The following is a 21,946-nucleotide window of genomic DNA, read 5'->3' as shown; positions in this document are numbered from 1 at the left end:
CTGCCTCCAGAAGCGGTGAATGCTCCAACACTGGAAGTTTTTAAGAAGAGACTGGACAGCCATTTGTCCGGAATGGTATAGGGTTACTTGCCTGAGCAGGGGGTTGGACTAGATGACCTCCAAGGTCCCTTCCAACTTTATTATTATTGTAAGAGTTTTCATTGTGCCTTCTGACTGCTGGTGCCTGTATCAGGTTATGCTCTGTTAGACTTCAGCCTGTCTGTCCTACATACTGTCCTACATACTGATGGCTTGCATTGTGTTACTATTGGGACTAAGGGTTATTTTATTCATTTTGGTTATTTTGCTATATTTATCAGTCACCATTTAAAACTGGAAGGATAAGAAAAGAACGTTTCATCAGGTGATACAGGAAGAAACAACAGCTGTTATCCTATCAGGGATCTGGAAGGAGGTAAAAACATCCGTGGTGTTTGAATTGCCCAAATTCTAAATGATATTGGAATGCTTCTATACTTTGTATTATACTCCAGTGATCATCCTAAAGCAGTGGTTCTCGACCTTTTTAATGCCGCGACCCCCAACCGATCGTAAGTCGAGGACTACTCAACTGGTGCAGCACCGTTTGAAGAATGGGACTTTTGGCGGGCTCAGCAGGGCAGAGATAGCCTGGACAATTCCTATTGGCTTTTGAAAGCCAATAGAATTAGACTCTATTCAAGAGAGTCTATTCTATTGGCTTTCAAAAGCCAATTAGAATAAAAGGGAGTAGCACAGCTAAGGAAAAGGGGGAAAAAATGGCGGACTGCGTTGTTTGGCAACCCCCATGAAATGGTCGTTCGGCCCCAAATGGGGTCCCGAACCACAGGTTGAGAACCACTGTCCTAAAGCAATTGAACTTAAGGTTCGATCCTCAATGTTTCAACAAAACCCATCAAAATAAAAGAAGGAAAAGTTGGAAGGGACCTTGGAGGTCTTCTAGTCCAACTCCCTCCTCAGGCAGGAAACCCTATACCATTTCAGACAAATGGCTGTTCAGTCTTTTCTTAAAAACTTCCAGTGTTGGAGCATTCACGGCTTCTGGAGGCAGGTGATTAATTGTTCCCACTGTCAGGAAATTTTTCCATAGTTCTAGCTTGGTTCTCTCCTTGATTAGTTTCCATCCGTTGCTTTTTCTTCTGACTTCAGGTGCTTTGGAAAATAAGTCAATCCCCTCTTCTTTGTGGTACCCTTACAAGTTCTGGAAGTCTCCTATCATGTCACCCCTAGTCCTTCTCTTCATTAGACTAGACCAGGGGTAGGCAACCTTGGCTCTTTTATGACTCGTGGACTTCAATTCCCAGAATTCCTGAGCCAGCCATGCTGAGGGAAAAGGGAGAGGTTTCCAAGTTGAGCCATGCTGGCTCAGGAATTCTGGGAGTTGAAGTCCACGAGTCATAAAAGAGCCAAGGTTGCCTACCCCTGGACTAGACATACCCAGTTCCTGAAACTGTTTGATCATATGTTCCAACATCTAGTCTCCTAATCATCTTTGTTTCTCTTTGCTTTCTTTCTAGAGTCTCAACACCTTTTTTTGTATTGTGGTGACCAAAACTGCATGGCAATATTCCAAGTGACATCTTACCAAGACATTATAAAGCGGTACTAACATTTCACCTGTTCTTGACTCTATACCTCTGTGAATGCAGCCTAGGATTGGGACATTCTGTACTTACATGTCGTAAAATTGCCCATTATTGGAAACGAGTTGCCTTCATCATAAACAGAGACCACACGGACAAAGTATTGTGTCAGTGAGGAGAGGGGCTTCAGCACAGCAAAGGAGACATTTCCAGAGACCTCCACCTGAAATGGAAGAGGTAGACCACTGATGGAGAATCTTTTAGAGACTGAGTGCCCAAATTGCAACCCAAAAACCACTTATGTATCATTGGGTGCCGGGTGGGTGTGGCTCATTGGGTGGGTGTGGCCCATTGGGTGGGCGTGGCTGTGGTGGTAACAGCAGACTGGGTGGGACTAAAAAGTTCAATCAATCAATTCCAACTTTGCAAGATCTTATTTTTCCCGTGAGAAATTGAAATTGATTGATGGATTGAACCTTTTTTTTTTTTGCACATGGCGGCAGAGGTCCAAAGCGAAAAGGTTTTATAAAACTCAACTGAAGGACTAGGACTGGGGTGATGGCACACATGCCTACAGAGAGGGCTCTACATGCACCTGTGGCACGCGTGCCATAGGTTCACCACCACGGAGGTAGACACTGCAGGAAGCTGGAAGATGTTTGTTTGCTGATTAGTTATTTACTTATAAGTTATAAGTAAAAATATTTCAGAGCCGTGATGGTGCAGTGGTTACAATGCAGTTTTGCAGGCTGACTCTGCCGACTGCCTGCAGTTTGATTCTCACCGGCTCAAAGTTGACTCGGCCTTCCAGCCTTTCGAGGTCGGTAAAATGAGGGGCCAGATTGTTGGGGGCAATAAATAAGCTGACTTGGTAAACCGCTTAGACAGGGCTATAAAGCGATATATACGTCTTATTACTATAAACTATCCCCTGGGTTTGAAAACAATATATCGGACAAAGGATCTTGCTCTAAGTTGGTAAGAGCAAAACTAACTTCTCATGATCACTTACCTCACCCACGTTGCTTCCTCTACTGGAGGAATACATAACTCGGTGACTTTTCACAGGTTGTGAAGCTGCCTCCCAGTTGACGCAGGTCGACATATGGCTGATGTTGGAGAAATGCAAATACCTTGGAGGGCTCAGGGCCACTGGAAGAAAGGGTGCATGTTGTCAGGTGTGAAGAATCAGGACCACACATTAAGTTCCAGTTATGATGATTCATTGCCAATCTAGAAGAGCTGAGGTGGCGCAGCAGTTAGGGTGCAGTACTGCAGGCCACTTTAGCTGACTGTGTTCAGCAGGTCAGCGGTTCAAATCTCACCGGCTCAAGGTTGACTCAGTCTTCCATCCTTCTGGGGTAGGTAAAATGAGGACCCAGATTGTTGGGGGCAATGTAAATATATATATATATACATTGCTTACTGATGTACACCGCTTAGAGAGTGCTTGCACTTAAAGTGGTATATAAGTCTCATAAATAAATAAATCTAACTCAGGCAAGAAGGTCAGTGAATGGGACATCATTCAGAAAAGAGGCTCTGTGTCTCTTCTAAATAATTCTCATAAACATCCACCACCCACCCCTGCATACAAATGCTTACCATTTCTCAAGTTACTGCACTTAAACTGGGTTTACAAAACCCACTGAATCAATTCTCTATTCTGAGTTTGCTACAATTCAGGGAACTAGAAAGAAACCAACTAGACTGAATTTGCATAATGCTCAAAACCACCATCACATTAACCAAGGTTAATGCTAAACCCTTTTTACGTTTTGTTTTTTTTTTACAGATGCATCTGCTGTGTAATGACTTGCCTTTTAACAGCATGTTGTGTGAACATTTCCTTTCAGATCAGTTCAGGGTAATTTCCTGAGCAAGACTAGGTTTGTTCTCTCTCTCTCTCTCTCTTTATGACTCCAGTTACAGATTGTTGGGACCTGATGACACAATTTCTTTCTAACCAGAAAGCTTCAAATCAAAGCTGTCAAGACTTCCTTAGATTCTTATGTGTGAAGCTGTGAGCCAGAGAAACATGTCACATGACTTACAAGTAGTTTCCTGAATACTTGCTGGGTTGCTAGCATCTTCTCCATACATGGCATAAACTGCTAGTGAGTATTCAGTGCTGGGAGTCAAGCCCCTGATCCATACTTCCGGCTGTTCTACTTTCAGCTGAAAAGAAAGAGTGAAATAGTTGGTGGATGATGCGAGGGAGGGAGGGAGGGAGGGAGGGAGGGAGGGAGGGAGAAAGAAAGAAAGAAAGAAAGAAAGAAAGAAAGAAAGAAAGAAAGAAAGAAAGAAAGAGGAAGGAGGGAGGGAAGGAAGGAAGGAAGGAAGGAAGGAAGGAAGGAAGGAAGGAAGGAAGGAAGGAAGGAAGGAAGGGGAGAGAGAAGAAAGGAAGAAAGAAAGGATTGAAGGGAAGGGGGAGGGAGGGGAGAGTGAGGAAAGAAAGAAGGAAGGGAGGGAGGGAGGAAGGGAGGGAGGGAGATGAGAGGAAGGAAAAAGAATGGAAGGAGAAAAATGAGGGAAGAGAGGGAGGGAGAGGGAGGGAGGGAGATCAGAGGATGAAAAGAAGGATGGCAGGAGAAAAATGAGGGAAGGAAGGGAAGGAGGGAGGGAGGAAGGGAGGGAGGGAGGGAGGAGGGAGGAGGAAAGGAAGGGAGGAGGGAGGAAGGAAGGGAGGGAGGGAGGGAGGGAGGGACGGAAGAAGGGAGGGAGGGAGGGAGATGAGAGGAAGGAAAAAAGGATGGAAGGAGAAAAATAAGGGAAGGGAGGGAGGGAGGGAGGGAGGGAGAGAGGGAGAGAGGGAGGGAGATCAGAGGATGAAAAGAAGAATGGGAGAAAAATGAGGGAAAGAAGGGAGGGAGGAAGGGAAGGAGGGAGGGACATGAGAGGAAGGAAAGAAGGATGGAAGGATTGAAGGGAAGGGGGAGTGATGGAGGGAGGAGAGTGAGGAAGGAAGGAAAGAAGGAAGGAAGGAAGGAAGGAAGGAAGGAAGGAAGGAAGGAAGGAAGGAAGGAAGGAAGGAAGGAAGGAAGGAAGGATAATCCAACCTACAGAAGGTGCACGACCTGTCCATTGTGTACCTGCCTCTCTATGAGATTGTTGAGAAATTGAAAAAGAAAAATACGCATTTATCAGCATAACCACGAGCAGATGGGCAATCCCTCTACAGACTGCAAATAAAGAGATTCTAACTTTATCAAGAAAACTTTGGGGAAAAGAAAAGATTCTGTGACTTCACAGAGACTTCATCTTAATGTTTTCATGAGGAAAACAAAGCCGGAGGGGATCCTATCTTAGCTTTCCAGATCCATTAAAAAAGGTCCACAGGAAGCGAGCTTCCTTCAGCATCTTCTGCAATGTACCGCAGTAACACCCCAGCAACACTGTTACGTGCAGTCTGCCTTAAGTGCATTTGTAGCAACACATCTGGAGGATGGAAGAAACAAGCTGACATTTCTATTTTGTTCCCATCTCAAACTGTTTTATCTGTCTAGTTGCGCATTCGGTGAACTGCTGTTTAACTTGACAAGGGAATCATTTCCTTAACTTGTTGTTCTCAGAAACAAACGTGTTTTGCCAATCTTGAGAGTACTGGGGAGTCCTTGGTACAGTTGAACTCCCAAGTTTCATAGCTTCTCTCCTGTTGGAACCTTAGAATAAGCACATCTGGGCTGCAAACATTTAGATGACCACCAGATGGAAGCAGAGTCCGAATTTTCTGCATCTCTTTAACCCCACCATGGGGTCACATGAATCATTGCAACTCAGACATACAGTACTGGACTTATAACCCTTCGTTTAGTGACCGTTCGTGGTTACAACAGCACTGAAAAATTAGCTTGTGGCTTTTCTTCACACTTATGGCCATTGCACCGTCCCCGTTGTCATGTGATGAAAAATTTGGACACTTGGCAACTGGCAAGCATCCCAGAGTCATGTGATTGCCTATGGTGACCTTCTGACAAGCAAAGTCAAAGAGAAAGGCAGATTCACTTAACAGCTGTGTTATTCGCTTACTAGCTGCAGCGATTCACTTAGCAACTGTGGCAAGACAGGTTGTGAAATGGACACAACTCACTTAATAATTGTTTTGCTTAGCAGTGGAAATTTTGGGCTCAGTTGTGGTTGTAAATTGAGGACTGTCTCTAATGGGGCTACAAAATCTCAGGGAATAAAGAGCAATTTTTCAACCATGCTATCTGACTTTAATGGATCGTCCCGTCTTGTGTTGAAAGAAAAGTCTTCATCGTGGTTCAGTCCAAGCTGGGAATAAACATGGTGACTGCTTTAGAAAGAAGGTTGCAGACAGAAGGATGGCTCTGGCAGAAAAGCATGCCCAGTTTTTCTTAATAGCCCCACGTCTCCCTTCCCCAAGCAGAAACCAGCTCTGTAGATATGCAGATGTAAACTATCAGAAAGGTTGAAGCTAGAAGCTTAGGAAGACAAAGACACTTAAGATCTACATACTCCATCCAAACTCTAAGACAGGACATAATAGGATTAACCCACAGATGCCAAAGGGCACACTCAGACTCAGGTCAAAATCATGATACAGGGAATCAAACAGGAACAGGAAACAACTCCAAACAAAAGGCTCCAGAGGGTATAAAACCCACTCCTTGCATGTGCTCACTCTCTTTTCTGCCAGAGCCATCTTTCTGTCTGGCTCTCCTCTTTAATAAACTGCAACCTTCTTTCTAAAGCAGTCGCCATGTTTATTCCCAGCTTGGACTGAACCACGATGAAGACTTTTCTTTCAACATTTGTAAGACTAAGGCAGGGGTCCCCAACCCCTGGGTCATGGACTAGTACCGGCCGCAGGATACCAGAAAATGGGCTGCACAAACAAGCAAAGCCCCATCTGTGAGATGCAGGCAGCACACAAAACAACACACCCTCCAGTTTGCGGAAAAACTTCTCTTCACAGAACCGGTCCCTGGTGCCAAAAGGTTGGGGACCTCTGGACTAAGGAAAGCATCTCTTGGTCTTCATCCAGTAGAGCTTTTCATAAGACTGCACTCTGTTTAATGTGCACCATAGAAAATGTTGAAATTTATCCCTGTATCAAAATCCTACCATGCTTGTACATTTTCCGTCTTACGTCTCTGGATTGTGGTGGACTGTAGTTAGGAGGGAGGGGAGGGTCGCTTCTCAGAGGGCAAACAGAGTGGAATGTGTAGGAGGCAAGAAGAGGATGAAGGTGGACTATCCCTAGCAGATCACAGAGTAGATCTGTAGTTACACAGATAGTTGCTTTAGTCTGGCAAGATTGATGTCAGGCCCAGGAAGGACATGTACAGTTACTTGCAAGTGGTTTCTTTACTGTTTACCAAGTCTGAGAACCAAGAATGACACATGGAGTTACTTCTGAGTAGTTTCTTCATTATTCCCCAGGCCAAAGAACCAAGAACAATGGGTGGAGTTACTTCCAAATAGGGTTTTTTTATTGTTCACCATGCTCAAGAACCAAGAATGACACATGGAGTTACTTCTGAGTAGCTTCTTTATTGTTCACCAGGCCCCAGAATGACATGTGGGGTTACTTCTGAGTAGTTTCTTCTTTGTCCCCAGGCCAAAGAACCAAGAACAACAGGTGGAGTTACTTCTGAGTAGCTTCTTTATTGTTCACGAGATTCAACAACCAGGAATGACACATGGAGTTACTTCTGAGTAGTTTCTTCATTGTTCCTCAGGCCCAAGAACCAAGAACAGCAGATGGAGTTACTTCCCAGTAGCTTCTTTATTGTTCCCCAGGCCCAAGAACCAAGACCGACAGTGGGTTTACTTCCAAGTTGTTTCTTCATTCACCTACAGACAGAATCTTCCCGACTAAAACAGCTATCTGCATAACTATAAATCTACTCTGTGAACTTCTAGCGAGGGGTCATCTTTGCCCTCTTTCTGCCCACCAGATATTCCACACTCCACTGTCTCTTTGCACTCTGGAAGGCAGCCTCTCCCCACTCCTGGGATTCCTGATAACATTCCACCACAGAGCTCTGCAAAAGATGCCACAAAGCACAGTGTGAAGGTGACTGAAACAAAAGTTCTTTACCTCTTTTGTATCGTCTTCAGCACCGTTGGGTGTTGACGAAGACAGGATAAGATACTGCGTGGCCCCTTCAACTGGTTCCCACGTGAGCTTGATACTGTTGTGGTTAATCTCAGATGTTCTGAGAGATCTGGGCGCAGACAAAGGTACTAGAACACAACATACAAATGATACACATGTAGGTTACAAGAGCTGAGGTCATTGTCCAAAAACTTTTAAGTCTTTCAATTTTAAACTTAAACTGAAGGCTAGCCCTGATGATGTTACCTAGTTGGGTAATTAAACATCTGGCAAAAAACAACCAAGCTCAGAGAGGACCAAGGACCCCCCAGTCTTCCTCCTCCCTTTCTAGCCCTGATGATGTTACCTAGTTGGGTAATGAAATGTCAACAAGAAAACAAAAGAGCGCCAAAGACCCCACTTAATTTTTTCCCAAACTTAATGCAAACATTCTGCTTTTTTCATTCAAACTTATTCCATTCTTCATCCTTCTTTTCTGCCATTCCGATTCAGTTTAATGAGAAAAAAAAAGTCTCCATAGACCAGTGATGGCGAATCTTTTAGAGACCGAGTGCCCAAACCACAAGCCAAAACCCACTTCTTTATTGCAAAGTGCCAGGGCTGCATCAGCATTGTGGTGCCCTCGGGGGGGGGGGGGGGCAGGGAGTTGCCTCTGAGTGCCGCCTCTGGCACGCAAAAACCGGGGGTGCAAAAATGGGCCACTGTGCTGCAAGGGGCAAAAATGGTCACTGCCGTGCTGCGAGATGCAGATACAAAGTACTGCACCATGCAAGAACAGGGCAGGAATAGTGAGTATCATGCAAGCACTAGCCCCGCCCCATTTGCAGCACGTGCGTGCTTGTGGCCCCATGCGTGCATGCACATATGTAAAATGCTTCCCCCTCCCTTTTCTTCCAGTCCACCAATCGACAATGGTCAGTGACCTCTGCTCTACTACCTCTACTCGAACTTGCTAGTCAGCTGCTTCACCTCCTTTGTGGTGGGCGGGGCTCCTGCTCCGAGCAGCGGTGGTGGCTTGATGGACCTGCTGCTGGTGGGGGTGGCGGCATGCATGCCAACAGAGAGGGCTTTGAGTGCCACCTGTGGCACGTGTGCCATAGGTTTGCCACCACTGCCATAGTGGTGCAAGAGCTATGCAAGAACTGAAGAAGCTTCTTGGATGAGAAGCAAAATGTCTTCAAAGAAAAATAAGAAAGTCCAGTTGCCTCCTAAAAAAAGCACTTTTGGGACAACCATGACATGGATGATTGAGAATCTCCATAGACAAATGACTTCTAAGTGTTTTTAGGAGGTAATGTGGGGGTTTTTTTTGTTTCTACCCCTACAAAGAAAAGAATTTTGAACAGTTTTTTGATGTAGGTTTCTTACACGTAAACGTATGTGTGAGGTTGACAAGGTCCATGGATATTTTGAACTGGGTGAGAAGAAGCACTTATATCAGTGGTTCTCAACCTGTGGGTCGGGACCCCGTTTGGGGTCGAACGACCATTTCACGGGGGTCGCCAGACAACGCAGTCCGCCATTTCCCCCCCCCCCCCTTTTCCTTAGCTGTGCTGCTCCCTTTTATTCTATTGGCTTTTGAAAGCCAATAGAATAGACTCTCTTGAATAGAGTCTAATTCTATTGGCTTTCAAAAGCCCATAGGAATTGTCCAGGCTGTCTCTGCCCTGCTGAGCCTGCCAAAAGTCCCATTCTGCAAATGGTGCTGTACCAGTTGAGTAGTCCTCGACTTATGACTGGTTGAGTAGTCCTCAACTTACGACCGGTTGGGGGTCGCGGCATTAAAAAGGTTGAGAACCACTGACTTATATGAATGCCAAACTGCATTACTAAGACAGCCTTATTGTTTCCTGCCACTTTAACAATCTCATTAACTGCAGCTAACTGACCCTTTAAAGCAGCTACATCTTTTGACGAGGTCGCTGTTAGTCCTGCCAGGTAGTCCCAATGAGAAGCACAACCAAGAATATTAGGTCCACCCTAATTGTAAGGCTACATTAACAGATTGTTGCAGGACTGAGTGTCTTTTCCCCTTCCCCTCCTTTTACTCTTCAGAAAACTATGGAGGGTCACTTCTCTAAATGTTTCCCACACATCTCCCTTTCTGCTATTGGCTGAGACATATTTTATATGCAGGTTGTCCTGTCTGCAGCTCTGCCCTCTGTCTCCCAAGGCCATTCACGCATAAGATAAGATAAAATAACCTTTATTGTCATTTTTTTTTATTGTGAGCATACTGGCCCACGTTAAAAATGAAATTCTGTTGCCTGTTCTCAAAAGAAAGTATATATCTATCCATACACATACATAACACACATATACACATGCTATACACACACACAAACACACAGAGAGAGAGGGGGGGAGAGAGAGATCTATGTCCATTTTGAACACATAGCAGAAAGAGGAAACTTGAGAATTTACAAGGTTAATACTGTATGGAACGGAACTGTGACTGAATCAGGATGTTCTGTTCCGGATGCCATGAACCCCCCTCCTCCCAGAAGGTAACAAGGAAAACAGGTTGTGAAGAACATGTGTGGTGTCCTAGACAATCTTACGGACTCTGCTCAAGCAACGCTTCTGTGCTATGTCCTGGATGGAAGGGAGGGAACTGCCAATAAACTTTTCTGCCGTCCTCACCACTCTCTGCACCGCCTTCCTGTCTGAAGCAGGGATGCTTCCAAACCAGACTGTGATGCTGTATGACAGGATGCTCTCGATCGTCCCTCCGTAGAAAGTGGTCAGGACAGGGGAAGGAAGATGTGCTTTTCTTATGCAAGGCAGAAAATGCAGGCGCTGCTGTGCCCGCTTCACCAGTGTCTCACTGTTGAGCGACCAAGCTCAACAGTGAGACACCAATACAGATAGTCCTTGACTTACAACAGTTCATTTAGTGACTGTTCAAAGTTACAACAGCACTGAAAAAAGTGACATAATCATTTTTCACACTTATAACCATTGCAGCATCCCCATGGTCACGTGACCAAAATTCAGATGCTTGGCAACTGACTCACCTTTATGACCGTTTTAGTGTCCTGGGGTCACGTGTTCTGACAGGCAAAGTCAGTGGGGAAGCCAGATTCACTTAACAACCGTGTTACTAACTTCAAAACTGCATGGATTCACTTAACAACAATGGCAAGAAAGATCTCAAATAAGTCGAGGACTACCTGTACAGTCATGTAGAAGTCTGAAAAAAATGGGCTGTTTTAATGAGCAGAAGAGAAAGAGCTGGTCCAAAGCTGCTTTATGGAATAGTTTTCAAAATGTGCGTGCCCTAATATGATGCTCCCATTTTTCCACAGACGTTACTAGGGCATGCCAGACCAATCACAAGACTGCTATAAATTGGAACTATTTTATTAGGTGTAATATTTTTAAAAATATGATGAAGTATATATTTAATGTTGTGTGTATTAATAGCAGTAAGAATGACCTGAAGAAGAGAGGATCAAGAAAATATCGGACTATGTAGACATGGGCGGATCGATATTGAAGGATAAAGAAAAAGAAGACATAGAATAATTTCAAATATAGGATGTAGTTTATCATTGGCCGGAAAAAAAGGGGTAGAGATTAGGAAATTAATGTGTATTGTTAAGTAAAAAAAAATGGACCCAGACAACACGCTGTTTACTAAGCACTTATGATTGGTAAAAATAGAAAATTAATAAAAATATTATATAAAAAAGAGACTCATTGATGACTCACACCTGACCCATCACAAGACCCACACTTGACACACCCACACCTGAAGCCCTTATAAACAGAAGACCACCAACACTGACATCCCCTAAACTAGGCTGAAGATGTTACCTAGCCTGGTAATGAAATGTTTGGAAACCAACCCACGAGTTTGGAGAACAGGCCTTCACCCTCATCCTACACCTGTTGTGATTCCTCGCCAGCCAGTGGACCTGGCAGCGGAGTCTGAGGAATCAGAGGAGGAGGAGGAGGGGCCTGGAGTGACATCAAAGTCAAAGGAAGGCTCTGAGGAGCTCCAAGAATTACAGTCTGATGAGGAGCCTGGCCCCTCTACTCGCACCCAGGCTGAGACACAGCTGTGCTGGGAGCCTGAGTTGGACAGTGATGAAGAACAGCTGGGACAAATCCTGGATGCACAAAAGCGCAGGCAAGAGAAGCGAGTAGGACAGAGGAATGCAATGAGGTGACTCCAAAGGCAAAGGAGAAAGCATTAGGAAAGCTACGCCTTGGCTGCATAATAAAGGGGAAGGTGTGGGAGGTGCTAGTTGCCGAAGGCAACCGTTCGTGTTGAGGAATTGAGTTTCTGTGACCTGTGTTTGTTTGCCTTGGGCATTGACTCAGGTCTGTGAATAATAAAAGGGGTTGGTTTTTCTTGCGATTCCTGCCTTCTTGTTTGGAAGAGGGGATTCTCCTTGTGAGCATAGCAAGGGCTCATGTAGGCTGGGACAGAACAACACACAAGCTACAGATATTCGCCACTATTGCAAACTAATTTTTAAACCGATGGGAGTAGACAAATCCTGGCTCTGTACTCTAGCAGAGCTGAAGAGGCACGTATACCAGAAATCAATCACCAAATCCTGAAGTAATGAATTTTTATTACGGCCTTCAGCCAATCAATAAACCCCACACTTTTCAAAATAAACAAAAATAGCTTAACTAAGTCAGTGTAGTTACACCATCAATGATGTCTTGCCTTTGCAGTGATAACAGTGCTAATCAAAATGGTCTTAGGTATAATACGGGTTTGTGTCTGCGAGACCGTAAGTTACATAAAACAATTCATTTCTTCCTGAGAGTTTCAAAAGGAGGAGATCTACAGCCTTATATCGTAATAAATTATTCTGTTGTGAGGAACACTTGCTACAGTTCTTAGGGTACCAGAATCACAGGAGTATATATACCCCAGACCAGTGTTTTTCAAACATGGCAACTTTAAGATGGGTGGACTTCAGTTCCCAAGAATTCCCTAGCCAGCAAACAGATCTTTTTGAGCCTGAGGTAGTATATTCAGAATAACAGAGTTGGAAAGTATCTTGGAGGTCTTCTAGTCTAACCCCTGCTCAAGCAGGAGACCTTATACCAGGGGTAGGCAACCTTGGCTCTTTTATGACTCGTGGACTTCAACTCCCAGAATTCCCGAGCCAGTTATGCCAGTTATGCTGGCTCAGGAATTCTGGGAGTTGAAGTCCACGAGTCATAAAAGAGCCAAGGTTGCCTACCTCTACCCTATACCAGGGCTTTTCAACCAGTGGTACGGGTACCACCTGTGGTACATTGGCACCTGGCAGGTGGTACGCAACCATCCTAGAAAAGTGGTAGCAAGGGAGGGGAATGAGCTGAACTGGTGGCAGCACCGCACAAGCCTGAGCAAGAAATGACTGGAGCTGCAGGGCTCAGTGGAAGTGCCAGGATCAGTGCCAGGCTGAGCCCTGAAGCACCAATCAGCTGGAAAGCAGCACTGATCTTGGTGCTTCCGCTGAGCCCAGAAGAAGCGCTGATCAGCTGGAATGTTGCAGCATCACCAGGGTCTTGTGATTTACATTCAGATGCCTGGCAACTGATTCATATTTATGACGGTCACAGTGTCCCAGGGTAATGTGAAGTGACCAAAACTTGCTGCAACCACCCAGCAGACGGGGAAAATAAAAACCAAACACCCCCCCACCCCACCCCCACTGCCAATCCTCAACAGAAATGCTCACAACAATGGAAACCTTTGGAGGGAGTTTTTGACACCTTGCTAGGTGACTGGTGGTACTCGGATATTGCCATATCCTAAAAGTGGTAAAATGGGTGAAAAGGTTGAAAAGCCCTATACCATTCCAGACAAATGCCTGTCTAAAACCTCCAGTGATGGAGCATTCACAACTTCTGAAGGCAAAGCCATTTCACTGATGATTATTCTCACTGTCAGGAAATTCCTCCTTAATTCTAGGTCGGTTCCCTCCCTCCCTCCCTCCCTCCCTCCCTCCCTCCCTTCCTTCCTTCCTTCCTTCCTTCCTTCCTTCCTTCCTTCCTTCCTTCCTTCCTCTGTGACAGCCCCTCAAGTACTAGAAGATAGCTATCTCAGCACCCCTGGTCCTTCTCTTCATTAGACTAGGCATAATGAGTTCCCTCAATCATTCATTGTACAGTTTAACCACCAGCCCCCTAATCATCTTTATTACTCTTCTCTGCACTTTTTCTAGAGTTGTAACATCTTTTTTCCAGCTTGGTGACCAGAACTGGACTCAGTATTCCAAGTGTGGTCTTATTAGTGCACTATAAAGCAATGCTGTCCCTTCTCATGATCCTGACACTATCCCTCTGTTGATGCAGCCTAAGATGGTGCTGGCTTTCTGGTTTTTGGTTTCTGTTTGGCTTTTGCTCGATATTGTAAAAACATTGAAGAAGGGACTTCAAGACTTACGTGTAGAACTGATGCCCCTCAGACCATCTCCTACAGCATTCTCGTAAATAGGGAAGACTGAAACCAGATATTCTGTCTGCGGTGTCAAATTGAGGAGCTCTACACTCGAGGTGGCTCCATCCAGAATAACCTGAAAATATACAAGAATATACCAAATATACAACCACTCCGAGTAAAAACCCAGTCCTCAGATCTCCTTCTAGTGGTGGTGGTCCAAAACTTTATTATTTAACTTAAATAGCTTTGATTCTGAAGATGATGCCCGAGAAGAACATGGATAGCCAAGAAAGTAAACAAAATGGATCCCAGAACAAGTCAACCGAGTTCTCACTCAAGGTGCAAATAACCAGGCTCAGACAATTATGCTTTGGACACATTGCTTATGGCTCCTTTGAGAAGCCCGTAAGGGTGTGAACAATTGAATGGAAGAAAAGAAGAGGATGAATAGAAGACAATATTTGTAACTCAGGGTTGAACTGTGGAGTCCTTAATGCTCTCTGAGCTGGGTGACTTTCTTACAGATGTTTCATTATCAAACTAGATAACATCATCAGTACTAGACAGGAGGGAGGAAGGAGGAGGAGAAAGAAAGAGGAGGAGGGAAAAAGAAAGAGGAGGAAGAGGAAGAAGAAGAAGAAGAGGAAGAGGAAGAGGAAGAAGAAGAAGGAGGAGGAGGAGGAGGAGGAGGAGGAGGAGGAGGAGGAGGAGGAGGAGGAGGAGGAGGAGGAGGAGGAGGAGGAGAAGAAGAAGAACTGTGACGTCCTTGGTGCCCTTTGAGCTTGGTGGTTTTCTTGCAGACATTTCTTTACCAAACTAGGTAACATCATCAGTGCCAGCATGAAATGTTGCAAGAAAAACACAAGCTCAGAGAGCATCAAAGGACCCCATAAGAAGAGGATTACCAGCAACAAGAGGGATGAAAATACAGAAGTGTTGAAAAAATTTGGCTGGGACAGATAATTCTGGAGGAAGTTGATCTAGGTCACCTATGATTGATCACTCAGTATCCATTTGGATGGGTCAGCTGAAGATGTCAACCATAAGACAACCTACCTCTTTGGGAATGCCACCTCGAGAAGGATAATAGACCACTCTGTATCTTTGGGGTATTATGACTGGTGAGTTCCAGATGAGATGCATACTTCTGGAAGTGACATCTTTTAATAGGAGATTAGTTGGACTCAAGTGGATCCCGGAATTCGCTGGCATGGTTTTCAAAGGGTCCCCTGCAACATTCAAGCAATGGGCACGATTTTATTTAGGGTTGGGGAAAACTGGATTCCTTCACTTATGTGTTCGCTTTCCTCAACTTATCTACTGCCCCAAATTCACCTATACTCTATGGGTGTACTCTATGGTTGCAGGAACTCGGTATGTCTAGTCCAGGGGTAGGCAACCTTGGCTCTTTTATGACTGGTGGACTTCAACTCCCAGAATTCCTGAGCCAGCCATGCTGAGGGGAAAGGGAGAGGTTTCCAAGCTGAGCCCTGCTGGCTCAGGAATTCTGGGAGCTGAAGTCCACGAGTCATAAAAGAGCCAAGGTTGCCTACCCCTGGTCTAATGAAGAGAAGGACCAGGATATGACACGATAGCGGTCTTCCAATATCTAAGGCAGTGGTTCTCAACCTGTGGGTCGGGACCCCATTTGGGGTCAAACGACCATTTCACGGGGGTCGCCAAACAATGCAGTCCGCCATTTTTTTCCCCTTTTCCTTAGCTGTGCTACTCCCTTTTATTCTATTGGCTTTGGAAAGCCAATAGAATAGACTCTCTTGAATAGAGTCTAAGTCTATTGGCTTTCAAAAGCCAATAGGAATTGTCCAGGCTGTCTCTGCCCTGCTGAGCCCGCCAAAAGCCCCAGTCTGCAAACGGTGCTGCAAGTTGTCTGCAGCGAAGGCGAGCTGTCTGGAAGCTTCCACCCCTCCCTGCTGAGCAACTACTAAAAATGTAAGTAAAAGCAGGCCAGGGGTGGGAGGTGGGAGGCCAGCGGGCACAGAGAGGGTTGCTGGCACGGGTGGGGCCTGGCGGGTGCCTTACCTCCCTTGGGCTGGGCCAGCTGGTGGCCCAGCCGGTGGTCGCCCTACGCCATCGCTGCCCCTTGCCAGTTACACCTTAGCCAGCACAGGGGGCGGCACCATGCATGTGCGGCACTCCCGGGCAGGGAAAATCCTTGACTTACGAGCGGTTGGGTAGTTCTCGACTTACGACCGGTTGAGTAGTCCTCGACTTATGACCGGTTGGGGGTCGCGGCATTAAAAAGATTGAGAACCACTGATCTAAGGGCCTGCCACAAGGAGGGGGGGGGTCAACCTACTCTGCAAAGCACCTGAAGACAGGACAAGAAGCAATGGATGGAAATTAATCAACCTAGAGCTAAGAAGAAATTTCCTGACAGAACAATTAATCAGTGGAACAGCTTGCCTCCAGGTTGTGGGTGCTCCAACACTGGAAGTTTTTAAGAAGAGATTGGACAGCCATTTGTCTGAAATGATATAGGGTTTCCTGCCTGAGCAGGGGGTTGGACTAGATGACCTCCAAGGTCCTTTCCAACTCTGTCTATTCTATTCTGTTCTGTTCTGTTCTGTTCTATTCTAGTCTAGTCTAGTCTGTTCTGTATCTCTATTCTGTTCTATTCTATTCTATTCTATTCTATTCTATTCTATAGCAATGGATGGAAACTAATCAAGGAGAGAGACAACCTGGAACCAAGGAGAAATTTCTTGAACAGTTGGAACAATTAATCAGTGGAATAATTTGCCTCCAGAAGTTGTGGGTGCTCCAGCACTGGAGGTTTTCAAGAAGAGACTAGACAGCCGTGTGTCTGAAATGGTCTACGGTCTCCTGCTTGAGCAGGGGTTGGACTAGAAGACCTTCAAGGCCCCTTTCAACTCTGTTATTCTGTTAAGTCAAAGTGAATCAAAAAATCATCTTGCCCTGAATATGAAATATATAAGTCTGAAGCTGTTTTCTTGTCTTCTAAACTGTCTTTTTCCCATCTACAGTGGATTCCTTGGGCCATTTTGGAGAACGTTTAAACTATTTCAAGCTTGACAGAGTTCCCCAAATGGGTTGAAGTGAACTCATAAAAAAGATTTGACACTTAGCACAAGGCATTTTTAATTTGAAGTGGTTTAAAATGTTCTGGATATGCCTAAGGCAGTGTTTCTCAACCTTGACAATTTTAAGGCATGTGGACTTCAACTCCCAGAATTCCACAGCCAGCATTGCTGGCTGTGGAATTCTGGGAGTTGAAGTCCACATGCCTTAAAATTGTCAAGGTTGAGAAACACTGGCCCTAAGGTAAAGCTGATTAGATGAGTTGACAAATTACGCTGTTCAAACCTAAGGTCTTAGTCAGAGATTAAAACAACGGGAAGAAAAATATACATTTAAAAAAAATCAAAGCAGTAAAGCAAGGTAGCTGCATCTGTTTATCGTCATGGCTATGAATAATACCTATTCACAGCTTGAAGTGAGGCTAAAATATTGGTTAAGAATGGCATCGTGTTTTTCCCCCAGTGAAAAACGACTTCATGTAAATGATAACTTTCTTTATTTCTCTCTTTACATTAGAATTTGATTTCACATCTCCTGCATCAAGAATTGTTCGTAGGCTGCAAAAATGCAAAACGGTTCCCATTTTGGCGCCAGAAATGAAGTTTTTCCGAGAAAAGCGAATCTCATTATTGAAAAATGATCAGGCTATGAAAAGCCACTTTTATTCCTAAACGCATCAATATTAAAAAATATGTGGATTGTACTTCTGCATAAGAGGCCCATAGGGCATTCTTGGGAGGGGGAGGGGTTGTAAATGCATGGCTAAGCCCCACCCCTTTTTATATGCAGCATCATAGCCCCACCCGCCATCTTGACTTTTTTGACCTGGTGCCTCTGGGACCAGCTGAGTGAGTCTACAGGGGGTGAACTCCAAACTCAGGCAGGTAAGGATGTTAAAGAAATGGTGTCAGCCTCACCTATATTCAAGGAAGTCCTTGGTGTCCTCTGAGCTTTTCTTGCAGACATTTCATTACCCAAACTAGGTAACAACATCTAGTCATCTAGCACTGATGAGGTTACCTAGCTGGGTAATGAAACGTCTGCAAGCAACTTACTAAGCTCAGGGAGCAACAAGGACCCCACAAGATAGAAGAAGATAGAAAAATGTGGGGTAGACAGCATCACCACCAGATGGATCTGTAGCTGGCTGACCGGCCGTACTCAGCGTGTGGTCCTCAATAGTACCGCATCTACATGGAGGGAAGTGTGTAGTGGGGTGACCCAGGGCTTTGTTCTGGACCCAATGCTCTTCAACATCTTCATCAATGATCTGGACGAGGGGATAGATGGGGAACTCATCAAATTTGCAGATGACACCAAGCTGGCAGGAATAGCCAACTCTCCAGAAGACAGGCTTAGGATACAGCAGGATCTGGACAGACTTGAACACTGGGTGCTATCTAACAAAATGAAATTCAATGGAATTTCAATGAAATTGAAATTCTACATTGAATTTCAATGAAATTCAATTCTATATTTAGGCAAGAAAAAACCAAATGCACAGGTATAGTATAGGGGGTACCTTGCTCAATAGTAGTAACTGTGAGAGGGACCTCAGAGTCCTAGTGGACAATCACTTAAATATGAGCCAGCCGTGTGCTGCAGCTGCCAAAAAGGCCAACACAGTGCTAGGCTGCATTAACAGAGGGATAGAATCAAGATCACTGAAGTATTAATACCACTTTACAATGCCTTGGTAAGGCCACACTTGGAATACTGCATCCAGTTTTGGTCACTACGATGTAAAAAAGATGTTGAGACTCTAGAAAGAGTGCAGAGAAGAGCAACAAAGATGATTAGGGGACTGGAGGCTAAAACATATAAGGGACGGTTGCTGGAATTGGGTATGTCTCATTTAAAGAAGAGAAGGACGAGGGGGGACATGATAGCAGTGTTCCAATATCTCAGGGGCTGCTCCAAAGAAGAGGAAGTCAAGCTATTTTCCAAAGTGCCTGAAGGCAGGACAAGAAGCAATGGGTGGAAACTAACTAAAGAGAGAAGCAACCTAGAACTAAGGAGAAACTTCCTGACAGTTAGAACTATTAACCAGTGGAACAACCTGCCTCCAGAAGCGGTGAATGCTCCAATGCTGGAAGTTTTTAAGAAGAAACTGGACAGCCATTTGTCCGAAATGGTATAGGGTTTCCTGCCTGAGCAGGGGGTTGGACTAGATGATCTCTAAGGTCCCTTCCAACTTTATCATTATTATTATTATTATTATTCAACCCTGAACTCCAAATATTCTCCTTTATTGGTATCACCTATGTTCTTCTGGTTCTTCTCCTTGATCCAAGCACATAAGATCCAAGTGAGCCGGCTGACCAGAGAACGGAGCAGAGGAAAGTCCACCACATTGTAGACGGTCATCTCAAGGGGTTCGGACGCCACTTGACGCAGCTCTGCTTCATCGGCATTTTTCACCCCTAGAACAAAATCCAAAAAAAGGAACGTGACAATCTGGAGGTATCATGGATGGAAAATGTGATGCCTGCAGGAACCCATCTGGTAGGATGTCTATGGAGATTCTCAATCATCCAGGTCGTGGTTGTCCCAAAGTTGCTTTTCCAAAAGTTTTTTTTCCTTGAAAACATTTCACTTCCCATCCAAGGAGCTTCTTCAAGTTCTTCAGAAACCAGGTTTCCTTGGGAACCCCCCCCCCAAGAAAACCTAGTTGCCTTTTGAAAAAGCACCTTTGGGACATCTAGAAGGGCTGTTTTGATGGGGTGCAGCGGCTGAGAGAGAAGACAATGGATTTAAAAGCTCTGGGAATAAACTCTGATTCTGGCCACCAGCAGCACCTGCTGTCATAAAGGCAAGATGGCGGTTGCAGCGGCCATCTTGCCTTTGGGGCCTACCTCCTTCCCACTTTGGGGTCTACCTCCTTCCCACTGTTGGCCACTTTTCTGTGGAGGGCTTGGCAAGAATAATATCCACCAGTAATACCCCAAATGATTACTGTAAGGCAGGGGTCTTCAAACATGACCCTTTTATGACTTGTGGACTTCAACTCCCAGAATTCCTCAGCCAGGCACGAATTCTGGGAGTTGAAGTCCACAAGTCATAAAAGGACCATGTTTGAAGACCCCCGCTGTAAGGACTATCCTGATCTGGGGCCCCAATCAATCGTCCGTCGGAACCATCCAACCATGACTAGCCCTGATGATGTTAGCTAGTTTGCGTAACGCAACGTCAGCCAGAAAACAAGCAAGCTCAGAGGGCACCAAGGACCCTTCAAATCATCTCACCAGCCATGCTTTTAGGAGAATGCCTCTCCATTTGATACCCATTTTCTCTCAGTTTGGGTTGTGGTTTTGTTTTTTGCAAAAAAATATTCTTGTCCATTGTGTTCAGTTATTATTCCACTTTATTCAATTTCTTCTCATCCTTCTCTTTTCTGCTCCTCTTCTCCTTCTTCTCCATCTCCCTTCCTTCTCCCAGTCCTTCCTTTTCTCCTCCTCCTCCTCCTCCTCCCTGTCATCTTTTCCCTTCCTTTTCCTTCTCTTTCTCCCCTTCTCTTCCTCCTGGTTTTTCCTCTTGTCCATTTCCTCTTCCTCCTCCTCCTCGCCTCCATTTCCTTTCCCTCTTCTTCTCCCCTTCAGCTCCTCCTTTTTCTTCCTCCTCCTCCTTCTCCTCTTCCTCCTCCCCCTCCACCTGTTCCTCCTCGTCTTCCTCCTCTTCCTCGTCTCCATTTCCTTTCCTCTCCTTCTCCTTCAGCTCCTCCTTCTTCCTCCTCCTCCTCTTCCTCCTCCTCCTCTTCCTCCTCCCCTTCCACCTGCTCCTCCTTGTCTTCCTCCTCCTCCTCCTTGACTCCATTTCCTTTCCCTCATTCTCCTTCAGCTCCTTCTTCCTCCTCTTCTTCCTCCTCTTCTTCCTCCTCCTCCTCTTCCTCCTCCCCTTCCACCTGCTCCTCCTCGTCTTCCTCCTCTTCCTCGTCTCCATTTCCTTTCCTCTCCTTCTCCTTCAGCTCCTCCTTCTTCCTCCTCCTCTTCCTCCTCCTCCTCTTCCTCCTCCCCTTCCACCTGCTCCTCCTTGTCTTCCTCCTCCTCCTCCTTGACTCCATTTCCTTTCCCTCCTTCTCCTTCAGCTCCTTCTTCCTCCTCCTCCTCTTCTTCCTCCTCTTCTTCCTCCTCCTCTTCCTCCTCCCCTTCCACCTGCTCCTCCTTGTCTTCCTCCTCCTTGTCTCCATTTCCTTTCCTCTCCTTCTCCTTCAGCTCCTCCTTCTTCCTCCTCCTCCTCTTCCTCCTCCTCCTCTTCTTCCTCCTCCTCTTCATCTCCATTTCCTTTCCCTCTCCTTCTCCTTGAGCTCCTCCTCTTTCTTCCTCTTCCTCCTCTTCTCCTTCTTCTCCTCCTCCTCCTCCTCTTCTTCTTCTTCTTCTTTTTCTTCTTCTTCTTCTCCTTTGTCTTCACTTGTCCCTTCTCCTTCCTTCTTCCTCTCCTCCTCTTCCCTATTTCCATCTTTCTTCCTTCTCCTCCTCCTCCTTCCCCTCTCCATCCTCCATGACCTCCTCTTCCTCCTTCTCTTCTCTTCCTCCTTGTCCTTCTACGTCTCCATCTCTTTCTCCTCTCTCCTCCTTCTCCTCCTCTTCCTCCTCTTCTCTTTCTCCTTCCCTCTTCTCTTTCCTCTTTGTCTTCTCCTCATCCCTTCTCCCCCCCTCCCTTCTCCTCTCCGTCTCCTCCTCCTTTACAACTCTTTTCCCTGGAGATATTTTGTGCTACAGAATTCTCCCTCTTGAATGTGGGTGACTTCTCCACAAGCCACACATTTAAGCACAATCTACGAAAGCCCAATTCCTGCCTTCTCGTGGCATGCTGTGTCCTGAA

At 45.5% G+C, this 21,946-nt stretch overlaps 1 protein-coding gene across 1 annotated transcript in view; it reads right to left on the bottom strand.

Annotated features, from left to right (window-relative positions):
* Window positions 1–21,946, bottom strand: part of COL20A1 (collagen type XX alpha 1 chain) — a gene marked incomplete at its 3' end in the record, with an annotated part of 107,866 nt that overhangs the window by 56,751 nt on the left and 29,169 nt on the right. The window contains exons 10-16 of the mRNA XM_039342549.1: window positions 19,387–19,548; window positions 15,122–15,294; window positions 14,069–14,198; window positions 7,651–7,796; window positions 3,638–3,761; window positions 2,596–2,735; window positions 1,677–1,806 (exon numbers count right to left, since the gene is read on the bottom strand). Coding sequence (XP_039198483.1) covers window positions 1,677–1,806; window positions 2,596–2,735; window positions 3,638–3,761; window positions 7,651–7,796; window positions 14,069–14,198; window positions 15,122–15,294; window positions 19,387–19,548 — 1,005 coding nt within the window. The remainder of the gene's footprint in view (window positions 1–1,676; window positions 1,807–2,595; window positions 2,736–3,637; window positions 3,762–7,650; window positions 7,797–14,068; window positions 14,199–15,121; window positions 15,295–19,386; window positions 19,549–21,946) is intronic.

The sequence above is a fragment of the Crotalus tigris genome, unplaced genomic scaffold (genome assembly GCF_016545835.1).
Source record: "Crotalus tigris isolate CLP2741 ecotype Arizona unplaced genomic scaffold, ASM1654583v1 scf7180000017794.702064, whole genome shotgun sequence".
Lineage (NCBI taxonomy): Eukaryota > Metazoa > Chordata > Lepidosauria > Squamata > Viperidae > Crotalus > Crotalus tigris.
Note: the sequence above shows the minus strand (reverse complement) of the source record. Positions and strands in the feature narration are given on the sequence as shown.